At 44.0% G+C, this 13,795-nt stretch overlaps 1 protein-coding gene across 1 annotated transcript in view; it reads left to right on the top strand.

Moving 5' to 3' along the window:
* The window catches only part of neo1a (neogenin 1a), a 164,112-nt gene that overhangs the window by 135,922 nt on the left and 14,395 nt on the right, over positions 1 to 13,795 (top strand). Inside the window, exons 11-16 of the mRNA XM_079997168.1 lie at positions 2,842 to 2,980; positions 3,544 to 3,593; positions 6,340 to 6,484; positions 7,926 to 8,036; positions 8,146 to 8,340; positions 11,512 to 11,607. Coding sequence (XP_079853294.1) covers positions 2,842 to 2,980; positions 3,544 to 3,593; positions 6,340 to 6,484; positions 7,926 to 8,036; positions 8,146 to 8,340; positions 11,512 to 11,607 — 736 coding nt within the window. The remainder of the gene's footprint in view (positions 1 to 2,841; positions 2,981 to 3,543; positions 3,594 to 6,339; positions 6,485 to 7,925; positions 8,037 to 8,145; positions 8,341 to 11,511; positions 11,608 to 13,795) is intronic.

The raw sequence follows: 13,795 nt of genomic DNA, 5'->3' as shown, positions 1-13,795 counted from the left end.
CTCCAATGAGGCTTTATTATATCTGCTATCCTGGGGGACTTGGTCAACGTCTATATGTATCAATATGCATGTTATAAGCATTATAAGCGGTTTTAACTTATGCCCTTTTTCCGGATGTCAATATTATCACATGGCCCTGTTATTGTAGCTATTCCAGAGCAAGTCCACAATTTTTTATTACCAAAGTAATGATTCCAGTCCCAAAAACCTACTGTGTTTCAACAAGCTCAGAGGTCTCCTGATCCGGAAAGGCACCAGTGGTCTGATTATGCACCAAATAGACGTGTCAACGTCATAGTGACAAACACACTAGTGTGTGTTTTGGAAGAAAATACTTACCCCAGTAATTCCAAAAAAGGTTTTGTACCGACTGGAACAGTACCCAAAATTCCTGAAGTGTCTAAATTACATTGCCGTCCTAGTCCTATAATACTAATGCCGTCCAGAAAGGGCTTCAATTGTACTTCCGGGTTGTGCTTGTTAGCAAATAGCAAAATGGTTGGCTCGATATACAAGGGAGCATGTTTACTCTCTGAACCAGTTCATGAGGTCATCAGATTATGAATGCAGCGTCACCGCAGAGCTGAGAGTGGTTCGCGATGAGCCCGGACTTGTCATCAAACGTCTCATATGGAAAGAATTATCAGACAACCATAACCATTAAGTCAACAATATCCTCCTGGACCTCTACAGGTCTGATTGTTCGCATCCCATGAGTGACATTCCTGGTGTTGAGAGTTGGAGTCTGCAGTGGCGGTGGCGGTGTGCGAGCCAGCCAGGCGTTAAAAAGCCTTTAATATGATAATGGATGAAAACGGCGAGCAGCACTGAGTAATGATGCCTCTGCTCCCCAGAGGGGGGGGGGGATGAAAAACAGAGATGGGGGATGGCGGAGAAAAGATGGGGGGATGAGACTGAGAAAGATGACAGGGCGATGAAGAGTGGGAAAGAGAGAGGGGACAAACAGGAAACGATGAAGAGCAGTAAAAAACGGAAGAAATGTGAAGCGGGAGGAAGAGCTGAGAAAGCTGTAGATGGGCAAAGATGGAGGTGTGGAAATGTCTCACCGGGGGAGAGAGAAGAGATGTGTGAGAGAGAAAGGAGGGTGTGAATGGAACATACAATATTAAAGGGCGCGCGTGGAGGAGATGATAAATCGGGGGGGTGAGTTGACCTGTGCACAGCAGGGCGCGATGGAGTTGCTGTGGAAGCCTAATTTCCCAAAATGCCTTCGCTTTTACGGACAAATGTCAGAAGAATAATAGCGAATTTGATGGCTTCTTGGAGTAATTTAATGCTCTCTGTCGTGCCCAACTCGTACGACTGAGACGCCCCAATCACAAGAGCCATGTAAATAAGATGATACACATTTAGCAGAAGAAATTACAAACTAAAGGGTTCGTAATTAAGGCGGTGCAATTTCAGGGGCTTTTGCTGCAATCAGTCTTTTCATGCTCTGAATGCATGTATTAATTTGGGTGCAATTGGGTTATTTGTCTATTATCCTGAATGGTAATCTGGAAATCTAATGAAACCAAATAGGATAATTTTCAAACTGGTTGTTTTCTCAGCTATTCCTTGAGTAATTTAGCATCCTTGCACATGACCATGAGATGTCCATAATGATATTTATTAAACCTGGCTATAAAGATAGGTGTGGCTGATCGAACATGGTGGCAAAAAAACAACTGCTCATCTAGTAGCTCCCCCGTTAATGTAGTAAACCATTAACCTATTAATAACTTGCAGCTTATAATGTAATAATCCTGTCAGTGTAATACATTTCACCACAATGTGATAAAAGCCGCTCGCAATAAACGTTCTCACTTTTTTCCTGTTAATGTAATAATTATTACGTTAATGGGGGATTGATAACATTAGCAGGAAGGTTGAAGTTTTCATTTACCGATATCTTTTATCGCTATACCAATAACTTAAATGGTTATGTAATAGGGTAATAGGGCTGGACCATTTCCATTATTTTCAAATCCCAATGACAGGTATCTGACTGCTGCGCTGCTCCACGGCCGCAGAGCTGTCCATCGTCCTATGAGGCTGAATTCCATCTGTCGTTCAATGCAAATTTTGACCACTTTATCACTATTCCCTATAACTTTTAGTTGATTTTTAGATATCTTTTGAGATCAATCTTTTGTCAGCGTTTGTAACGTTTGCATTATTCAAAGTGTCAAGTTGATTTTGGAGTGCGTTTTGAAAACCACCACAGACTGCCCCTTTCAAGGCATCGCTAGATTGCTGCCATGACAGTCATTTTGATTATAATAATATTAATGTCAAAATATTATTTACAGATCATTGGAAAGTCTGGGCGTGGCACCGCGTAAAACTGCACTTAAATTGCAACAAGGCTCATTTGCATAGAAAGGGGCAAATTTTGCAGCAAATGTATGAGTAACACATTAAATATGTGCAAATAACACCGGCGCACCGAGACACCATTTGCGTGCTAGCGCAGCATTTGCTGGTGCTTTGTGAATTAGACGGTTGCTTTTTGTGTAATATGCACAGGTTTAGCGGCCGCAAGCGTTAATGCCTCTTTGGCCTTTTCACTGTCTAAAGCTGTCGTACCGCCTGACATTTTTAGACTTTTAAGCCACAAAACGCCATGAACTTAAAAAAAATGTGAAAGTGTTATCAATTTGAGCTTACTTTATAGAGTCTTCATATCTAGTATATTTGAATAATATTTGATATAGACACAAAGCAGAGTGTCATGTGATTGACCCGATTACCGTCAAAATTCTATTTTATATAGGATAGAATATAGTTTGTAAAGCTTTGACCTTTTAAATCACCCCCCTCCCTCTCTTTCATCTATAGGACTTGGATATCGGGGGTCAGTCCTACACCATGACCGGCCTTAAGAAGTACACAGAGTACAGTTTCCGTGTGGTGGCCTATAACAAGCACGGTCCCGGAGTCTCCACGGAGGATGTGACCGTCCGCACCTTGTCTGACGGTCAGCCTGCCACCTTCTAGAGCATGTTCACACACATGCTGCCTCGCGGGAGAAAGCCCAGTCAAAGGAACGAGGTTGAAACGTGAAGCTGGCAGAGGTCTGATGCTCTCTAGTCGCTTCACAACCAAATTCTTATGCCCTTCCACCAGAATGCGTCGCTTTTGCGCCTCGTTCCCTTGACAATGATTTCTCTCCTAAAGTTTTTATCCTCATGGGGATGACCTCACATCTCTAGTGTACTTCATAGCCACATTATCTACTTGGTGTGTGTGTGTTTGTGTTTGTTTGTGTGTTGTGTGTGTGTGTGTGTGTGTGTGTGTGTGTGTGTGTGTGTGTGTGTGTGTGTGTGTGTGTGTGTGTGTGTGTGTGTGTGTGCGCACGCGGAACTTGAGGAGAAATGATACATTGCTGAATGACTATCGCAGCAAACAAACAGCATGACTCATCTAGTTTAACCCAAAAATGATTTTACAGTTAACCCTTTCTGATCTTTGTCCTGCTAAAATGCGGCAAAATGTTTCTAGGAAATATCTTATATCTCATATTTTCTTCTGCCTTTGCAGTCCCGAGCGCTCCCCCCCAGAATCTGACCCTGGAGGTGCAGAACTCCAAGGTGAGTTCCGCTTATCTCGACTCAAACAGGAAGGTCTAGATGTTTTTTGATGTGTCAATCCAAATGGACACGCTTCATATATTCACTGTTCACGGCCGTGTGTATGTTTCCTCCAATGCCAAACACCGCACACGATGAGAAACATGGCCCACAGGCCAAGAATGCACTTCTCCGCGCGATTAACTTTCATCAGAGGTTCCTAACCCTGCCTGGATACCAGTTAGGGCTCCTTGTGTAAACCCTCATCGATTCTCCCGTCGACTGGAGAGACCCCTCCACCCCCTGCTCTCCGTCGGAAGGCTTTACCCTCTCTGTGACGCTCCCTCAGTATCTGCCAAACAGGCTCGGGGCTCATCTCTTGGGGCTCGGGATAGATACTTAAAAGAAAGCTCGCCTGGCAGTTGGTAATAGAAGCCTCATAAAAAATCTACTGTGTTTAAGTCGGAGCGGGGAAGTGAGAGTTCAGGATGTCACCCGCGCTGCCGTCTGGGCCTAATGCCACTGAAGCCGACGGTTTAATTCATCTGAGACGAGGCTCTTCTAACAGTCCAATTGAGCTATTACAAATGAAATATTTTTTGGAGCAAAGCTCCAAATGATTTAAAAACGAGGCCTTGCTTCATGACACCGTTTTGTAGATTTGCGCTTATTCAACTGATGGACTGCGGGCCAACTGCTGCCCACCTATTAAAGAAGACTGGCCCTTCTTTAATACGTGGGCCCGAGTAAAGACTGAATAAATGTGAAGGTTAGCAATTAACTATCGTATCGCTAATTTCAGAAATACCTCTAGGGCTGGAAATGCTATGCTGTAGCAGTGTGCATTTAAGAATATGAACCCTGACAGAATATTATCTACAAATGTATCCGTTCATTTTAAGATTTGTTTTGTAAATTGATGAAGATTTTTACTTTGTTTTACAAGTGTTGTTGAACTGAGCCGGTAACGGGTTGAATATCTGGCCCCCAACATAATGCAGTGGAATAGCCCTGACCTACAGTATACCAACTGTTGGCTGCAGCTTAAATAAAGAAAAGCTCTGTAATAATCTTAACAAGCACCTGATTAACTCATGAGTTGGATGCACTGATCTTCTCCAGTTCTCTTGCATCCTAGTGACCTAGTCAATACATGGAGAGCGACATAAACTGGACACTAGGGTTGTCCCCGACTAAAGATTTTCCGAGTTGACTATGAGTCAGTTCAAGCCATTAGTCGACTAATCGTCCCACATTTATGATATTAATTTAATCATTTAAATATATATTTTTTGGGGCATCAGAAAATGGTTTGAGTTCCAGGGCTAAGAAAGAATGTTATAACTAACATTGTTACCACTAGGGGTAGGAATCACAGAGTAACTCACGATACCATACTATCACGATAAGTTGCCCACGATAACGCTGGTATCGCGATACAGCGACTCTGCGATACTTGATACATTGGAAGACAATTCATCTACGATGTGATAAAAAGGAAAAATACCCATAAAATATTACCCCTGAAAAGGCAAAAAGCAAGAATTATGTTTTTATTCATTGCATTGTGGTGTAAGTTTCACAGAATTTGACAACTGAGATGAACAATGTACAACAAAAAAGACATCCAATGTTTAGGTAATATATTAAAATATATAAAAGTTTTAATCAATACTTGTTAAATGAAAGTGCAATATGAGGCACGCATGATACCGTCTTCCTTTAAACATGGTAGTGAATGAAAAAAATATGATTAGATATGCCCCCATTAACTGGATTTAATTTAAATAAGTAACCAATATCATGGAAAATTTTTCACATTTATAACAAAGCAAATTTTAGGTAAGTTTTGACAAGGCTGAATGGTGATTGTGGGATGTTTCTCGCTCCTGACAAATCGGGCCAGAGAGAACAAAAAAAAAAAAACGTGATCCGACTGTTAAATAAAGCCAAAAGCTGTGTTTTCCAGGCGAAGCTGGAGTGGGACTAAGACGAACCGTAGACAATCCCATCAGGCCGCGGCAACTTGAGAAGAAGGGTGGGGGTGGCGTTGGCGGTGGGCGGCGCGCGTGTAGCAGCAGCAACAACTCGCGTGATGAGCTGGGGCCGAACTCCTAATAAGAAAAATGGAAATAATTGAACACACTTAGCGCACGTTTAATTTGTGCAATTCCCCAGGCTCGGCTGGGGCGCTGCTCACGCATTCGGGACTTTGTGGGGAAGCGTTAATTAACTCCTCTCCCACGCTGAGTTACCCCCCCCCATCAAACAACCACACGTGCACAAAACGCACGCGCACACAAATGTACTCATATTCCCATGGCGGTGCTGGCCCGCCAGGAAAATGCTCGCACACATCTCCCTGCCTTAGTATCTCTCTGGTGGTTAACCATACAACACACACACACACACACACACACACACACACATACACACACACACATACACACACATACACACACACACTCTCACTCACTCACTCACTCACTCTTCATTAAACCTCATATCCCTTATGTCTGGGTTTATTGTGCTGTCAGTCACTTGCGTCGCCTAACTCAGGTATGTTTGCTCTGTGGGATTTATCCACACAAAGTGTAGTGTGGTAGTGTACCGTGCCAAAACAAATTTGCAGGATTAGTGTGTGTGTGTGTGTGTGTGTGTGTGCGTGTGCGTGCGCACGTGTGCGCGCGCGAAGAACTGTGACATTTACCTGCCACAAAACACTCTGTGCTTAAACAGCCGTGGGTTGCCTCCTTTCCTCTTCCAGAGTATTATGGTCCGATGGCAACCCCCAACCCTCTGCACCCAAAACGGGGAGATCACTGGCTACAAGATCCGCTACCGGAAAGGCCAGAGGAAAAGCGAGGCGGCGGAGACCACCGGCGGCACGCAGCTCTACCAGCTCATCGACGGTAATCAGCAGAGTACAGCGCTACTGACCTAATTCTGCTTTTCTAACTTTCTTCGTGTTTTTCGGGAATACCCACCCGCTCATACTAGCTTGTATTTAGTTTTAATGTTTTGACATCGTGGGTCACCCGTGGTACCCAAAATCCTCAGCACTCCAGGCTGCTTTGAATACGGTCTGGCTACAGTTTGTGTGTTATCGACTCGGCTTCAAAGTCTTCTCCGAATACTTTTGGATGATCTCATAACTCTTGGCGACAACATAATTCGCCGCCACCACGCGAACATAGACCATAACCCAAAAAAGTCAACAGAGGACCTCAGTAATGGTGATTAATACTGAATGTTGTCTCAGCAACTTTTCTGGTCTGGACTCAAGCTGTGCGTCGCATCAAAGGGAATACACACTTAGAAGTTGATTTTTCTTTTCTTTTCTTTTTTTTTTTTAAGGATGGTAGGGGGTGATATGGAACTGGAGGGGGTTGTTGGTTCAAAGGCATTTAGGAGGAGATGTAGCCTCGGAGGCATGGATACTTCGGCAGCCTACCACCCCAAGGGTGCCCCCCCAAGTGTAGTCGGGATGGGGGGCCATGATTCAAGATGGTTCTATATAAGCTGAGCCCATGCAATAATCCAAAATTGTTGTCAGCAAATTACGACAGCCACAAAACACTTGTCGTGGGTGTCCCTGGTGCTTCTGATTCACAAAGGCGGCCTAGTAGTCTCAAAGATCTGTGCCTCGTGCTTTTTGGCCGCCTGACAAGCACTTACATTTTCCACTCTAAGCTCAAACACGTTTAGCTTTTTAGCCTGATTCTTTGTGCATTTTCTCAGCCTACTATGTGATAATTAATCAATAGTGGAAAATACGCCCCAGTTGCCTCGATCATGCGGAATGCTAAAGGATCTAAATTTGCAGCTCGGCACAAACTGATCTGCCTCCCGGCATACTTATAGATTTCAGAGAAGCATTGGGCATCTGCTATTAAATATTAGGGCCTTGCGTCTTTGCGCCCGAGTTCCAATTAATCGGACACTGGAATAAAGCATAGCCAGTCAGACAAATGGATTGGTGTATTATGAAACAGTTGCTGAAATTGTGTTGTTTTTTTTATTATGAATTGCATTGTCAAGCGTGTTAAACAATGTTCAATTAAATTAAAATATGTATGGTTTAAATTACATTGTTCTAGATGCAGATCTAAAAAACTGTCAGTATTTTAAATAACAGTGATGCCAAAAATATGATCAATCTTCTAGTCCCGAAGTCCACACATCCCTGATGCTTTTCTTATCAATTACATCTAAAATGCGTAAATTGACGATTGAAATTGACCAATTTAATGAGGCTTTGTATCTCCATTTCAAGGTTTGAATAACTTGCCATTCAGCCTGAATGTGTAGGCGTCGGATACATGAGTTCTTTGATTTGCTCTGCGTGTCCAGGCTTGGAACGGGGGACAGAGTACACCTTCCGAGTGTCAGCCATGACAGCTAATGGCACCGGGCCGGCCACGGAGTGGACCACAGCGGAGACCTTCGAGAGCGACCTGGACGGTACGATGGTTCTCTCTTTCTTTCTCGCCTTGAACCAACTCAACTACACCAGAGCCTATGGACAGAACCCCGTGAATAAACACCAACTCTCATTCTTTCCCACCGCCAGAGTCTCGCGTCCCGCACATTCCCAGCTCCCTCCACGTCCGCCCGCTGGTCAACAGCATCGTGGTGAGCTGGACGCCACCAGAGAACCAGGACATCGTGGTGCGCGGCTACACCATCGGCTACGGTCTCGGCAGCCCCCACGCCCAGACCATCAAAGTGGACTACAAGCAGCGCTACTACAGCATCGAGAACCTCGGTATAAACACTGCACTGTTTGGTTTTTTTTAACCAGTCAATCAAATTTAACATCAATGGAAAACAAATGCTCTGATATGAAGTAGTGTACTCTGGTGTTGCCATTGGGCTTGTGTGAATAATGCATGTTCTCTTTGCTGTATACGTCTTCTCTCTCTCGCTCTCACAGAGGTGTTGATTTGAGTTAAAGCTCATAAATGTTACGAGCAAACAAATAGAAGGATGCAAGCTGGAAATGGAGGCACAGGGCTGTGCAGATTTTGCAGTTGAAGTTATCTTAAACTTATGAGCATTGCCTGAAAGGACAACAACCCCCCAAGTAAAAAGGCTGAAGATAGTACTTTATTAACATTATATATATTGTATATATTCCCAAATTTGTAAACTGATGACCATAAACGTGATTTTTTTACATATAAAAGTCCATGTAAAGTGAATTCAGAGATTTGTTTCGAAACACATTATACATGTGTTATACTGTTGTGTTGTCCAGTGTTGTACTTTTAGGGCTAAATCATGACCCAATGACATATACGGGGTCATACCTTGTATGGCCCCACCCCCAACACTAAATTAACACCAGGTCTGAAAGTGTGTCAGTGGGGAAATAATTATGCTAAGCTAAGCTAACAGCCCGAAGTTTGGGATAAAATGCGCCTATGCCCCCGGAACAAAAAGGAAAAAAAAAAACAGTGTTTGATTACCTTAGCTGCATGCTAATGCAGCCCCGCAGTCCGACAGAGGTAGGCAACAAGAGACACAGGACTTGTGTAACATTTTTATAATATTACACGATTAACGCGATTTGCCGTGGTTTCAGCATCCTCAGCGGACACACCCCAGGCATCTTAGAACAGAGGGAACTGCCTTTTTTTTTCTTATGATTTTGAAACCTAATTCTATATACACCGCGTTCCAAATTATTATACAAATTATATTTTTCTCTGATTTTCCTAAATAGTCAAATGCAAATGACAGTCAGTATTATTTTCAAGTCATCAACCGTTAGGGTATAATTCAAATGTTATTGAACTAACCTCCCAATGATAACAGTATTTTTTTTTTTAAATAAAAAAACTCTAAATGCACTGTTCCAAATTATTATGCACAACAGAGTTTCAAAACATTTTATAGGTTGTAAAAAAACTGAAAATGGTCATTTGTTGAATGTGCAGCATTGGGAGGTCATATTCACTGAAATCAAAAGCTATTTCAATCAAAAACATCTTAACAGGCCAATTTACATGTTAACATACGACCCTTCTTTGAGATCACCTTCACAATTCTTGCATCCATTGAACTTGTGAGTTTTTGGAGAGTTTCTGCTTGAATTTCTTTGCAGGATGTCTGAACAGGCTCCCAGAGCTGCTGTTTTGATGCCAACTGCCTCCATAGATCTTTTACTTGAGGACGCTCCAAAGGTTCTCAATAGGGTTGAGGTCAGGGGAGGATGGGGGCCACACCATGAGTTTCTCTCTTTTTATGCCCATAGCAGCCAATGACACAGAGGTATTCTTTGCAGCATGAGATGGATTCATGCATGAAGATGATTTTGCTACGGAAGGCACGGTTCTTCTTTTTCTACTATGGAAGAACGTGGTCAGTCAGAAACTCTTTATACTTTGCCGAGGTCATTTTCCCATGTTTCCGGCCCAAAACATGACTCCGCCACCTCCTTGCTGACGTCGCAGCCTTGTTGGGACATGGTGGCCATCCACCAACCATCCACTACTCCATCCATCTGGACCATCCAGGGTTGCAAGGCACTCATCAGTAAACAAGACTGTTTGAAAATGAGTCTTCATGTATTTCTGGGCCCACTGCAACTGTTTCTGCTTGTGAGCTTGTGACACACATCTCTGTTAGGGGTGGCCCAATAGTAGGTTTATGCACAACTGCAAGCCTCTGGAGGATCCTACATCTTGAGGTTGGTGGGACTCCAGAGCCACCAGCAGCTTCAAATACCTGTTTGCTGCTTTGTAATGGCATTTTGGCAGCTGCTCTCTTAATCCCATGAATTTGTCTGGCAGAAACCTTCCTCATTATGTCTTTATCTGCACCAACCCGTCTGTGCTCTGAATCAGCCACAAATCTCTTCACAGTACGATGATCACGCTTAAATTTTCGTGAAATATCTAATATTTTCATATCTTGTCTAAGGCATTGCACTATTTGAGGCTTTTCGGCAGCAGAGAGATCCTTTTTCTTGCCCATATTGCTTGAAACCTGTGGCCTGCTTAATAATGTGGAACGTCCTTCTTAAGTAGTTTTTCTTTAATGGGGCTCACCTGGCAAACTAATTATCACAGGTGTCTGAGATTGATTTCAGTGATCCAAAGAGCCCTGAGACACAATACCATCCATGAGTTTAATTGAAAAAACAAAAATTTTATGTTTATGACACTTAAAACTAATTAGCATAATAATTTGGAACACGGTGTACTTCCTGATTTTTTTTTAATAATTCAAATTAGGCTCGGTACTTAATAAAACATTGTTCTGCGGTGTGACAAACTCAGAACACAATTTTATTTTCACTTTACAGCTACTTTAAGTTAATTGGTTTATAACCCCGAACCTTTTCACAGAGGTGACCATTTACTGAGAAGCCGCGACATTTCCTGTTCCATTGGAACACTTATTGTGTTCATATCATTTTGTCCAGAGTCTTATTTGCCTCCTCCATTTTGGCCAGGCTGCATTCATGTATTATCCTTCACTTCTCTGAGGGAATTCTTAAACATCACACAAAGCTGGAGTTCCCTGGTTATTGAGAAGGGGTCTCGAAGTGGAGTACGTCTTATGACATGATGTAATGATCGTATTCAGATGTTCCCTGTGGTAGAATGCCACGGTGGCCATGAAGAGGGCCTCTCGGGAGTCACAGCTTAATTAGCTAGCTGCGTCGGTTTAGCTCTCACCTCCTCTGTCTCTCTCTCTCTCTCTCTCTCTTCCTCCGTAGAATTGATCAAGCCAGGAAGGAATGTACCCCCGTGTGGTGTGGGGAATTTTGTGTGGGTGGGAGGAAAGTGATTAATTTGATCAATTTCAAAAGATTGTACACCTTTCTTTTCTGAGTCGTCTTTCCTTGATGTGTCCTGTTCTGGCTCAGTAATTGAACTTTGGAATCACTCTCATTTCCCTCCCTCTTTTTGTCGTCTTCCTTTCTCAGACCCGAGCTCCCACTATGTCATCACGTTGAAGGCCTTCAACAACGTCGGGGAGGGTATCCCCGTGTACGAAAGTGCCATCACACGGCCGCAGTCAGGTAGGACCTGACACACACACATACACACACACACACACACACCCACACACACACACACACACACACACACAAATTAAATCGATATAGAAAAAATCTGCTGTTGCATCTGACGCCCATTGAAGCAAACACGCAGCTGAGGATGAGCCTTGCATTACTGTGCTGCTCAGATATCTAATGAGAAGTGCCGCTCCCAGGGTCATATAGAAAACTTCCGCTGGCATTAATCTTGGCTCTGTCTGAGATAATTATCACAGAGAATGTGTCTGGACTCCCAATCAAGGAGCTGCTCCAGGGCGCCTTGGCACTCTGATTAACTCTCCTCCTAATCACTACTATTAAACTCCAGCACACCTTACCCTTCGTGTGCAGAAACCAGTGCGTTTTGGACTCGGTATATTGGTCTGTGTGTAATATGCCGGTCTTGTGTGCATTAGGGCTGTGTTAAAAAAAAAAATCCATAATCTGATATGGTTCAGTTCAATTGTTAAAAAATAAATTTCCAATTATTTCAGTTACATATTTTGTGTATTTTTCTCCAAAAATCAATTTGCGTCGAGAGATCTTGCTCAATACCAAGCCCTAGTGTTTTAACAACCACATTTGCTCAGTCCGCTCCTCGCTATATTCAATGTCCTGTGACGCCGTGGCAGGGCTTGATTTCAAACACAGCTATGCTTGTTGGTGCCAGAGATAAAGGGCAGTTTTAACGCCGAGGCTGCATGTCCATTATGATGTACAGCTCAGGGCGCTGCTGACAGCTGAATGTGGAACTCAAGGCCATGATCCGACAATGCACGGTGCAAGTGTGGCCCCTTCCAGTTTGAGCTTGTGTCTGACTTGTGCGCAATGCAGTGCCCCGTCAGAAGATGCCAGCTCGCCCCAGACAGCCCTTTCTTCCTGGGAGGGGGCCCAGAATGTGGGCTGTGCCCCATGTCATCTGAAAGCCAGCCTCCCTTCCTCCTCAGCCTTGATCGTGCCCGTTTTCTGTCATCGCGGCAGCGCTATCGCACCGCGTGGCGCTGAGCCGGGGGTGGGCGGGACGCTGGATGACTGCAATCGTATCCATGTGTGTGTCTCGAAGCATGCACAAACACACACACACACACACACACACACACTTTCTCTCAATTGCTTTCTCCTACTGTATGCTGGCAAGCGAAAATGCGCGCTGACACGCTCGTGCATTTTTTTCCTAAGACGCGTTCTCTTCCTTCTGCACATTCCAAGCTGCACTCCAGCAGACCCCCTGTTGCGACTTTGGCAACCCTCTGTCAGATGCGAACGTTGCCTCTCAAAGCAGAACCAAAGCCCACCGCCGTCGTCTGCTGCCGAGTCCTGGGGGGAGCGTTCCCTTCCTGCCAGTTTGTTCAAGTCGGGATTAAACAGATGAGCTGACCTACATAGTGCCTCTTACTTTTCAAAAAGAAAAAAAAAGATTGGAAAAAGTTGGGAGGAACTTGGGTTGAAAGACTGCTAGGTTGCATGCAGTATTATAAGGAATGTGTTGAAAGGAAAGATTAAGAAAGAGGGCCTCAATTCCTGCACAGATAAAAAAAAGGCTCTGGGTTGTGTGTAGTGTGGTAAGTCGCGCCTTTTCTTTTTCTTTTTTTTTTTTACATACTTCTAAACATGAGAGGCTGTATGACTCGTTGTCTGGCGAAGAAAAGCAGCCTGCATACCACCCCAAAACCTCAGTGCCTCTCAACAACCACATGAATGCTCAGATCTTCACCACGCGTCCGCGCACACACAAAAAGCCACATGCACGCGTGCACACACGTATGCACAGAGGTCGTCTGGAGAATCTAATCAGGAGGAGCGGTGAAGCCAGCGGCTGAGGGCGACCGCCACAAGTCCACATGCAGAGCCCAGAGCGCTGCCAGGGGAACCCAAACAGCACCCTCTTCCAAGAAGCCATTTTGAAGTGTTTTTTCCTCAACATGGCGACAAGGCTGCGTGCAAGGGAGCTGCTCTCTCACACACACACACACCCACACACACACACACAGGATGTTAGTTCACAGGTTCTTCTTCCGCAAGTAGAACTCATTGTAATCAGGTGTTGGATTACAGAGTTGATTGGGTCCTTAAAAGGAAATAGCGCTTAACTTCCAAAGCACTATTGCCCTATTTCAGTCCCTGCTAATAATCACCTGAGACATGAGAAAAACACCGGGATAATGACAAC

The sequence above is a fragment of the Zeus faber genome (genome assembly GCF_960531495.2).
Source record: "Zeus faber genome assembly, chromosome: 3".
NCBI lineage: Eukaryota > Metazoa > Chordata > Actinopteri > Zeiformes > Zeidae > Zeus > Zeus faber.
Note: the sequence above shows the minus strand (reverse complement) of the source record. Positions and strands in the feature narration are given on the sequence as shown.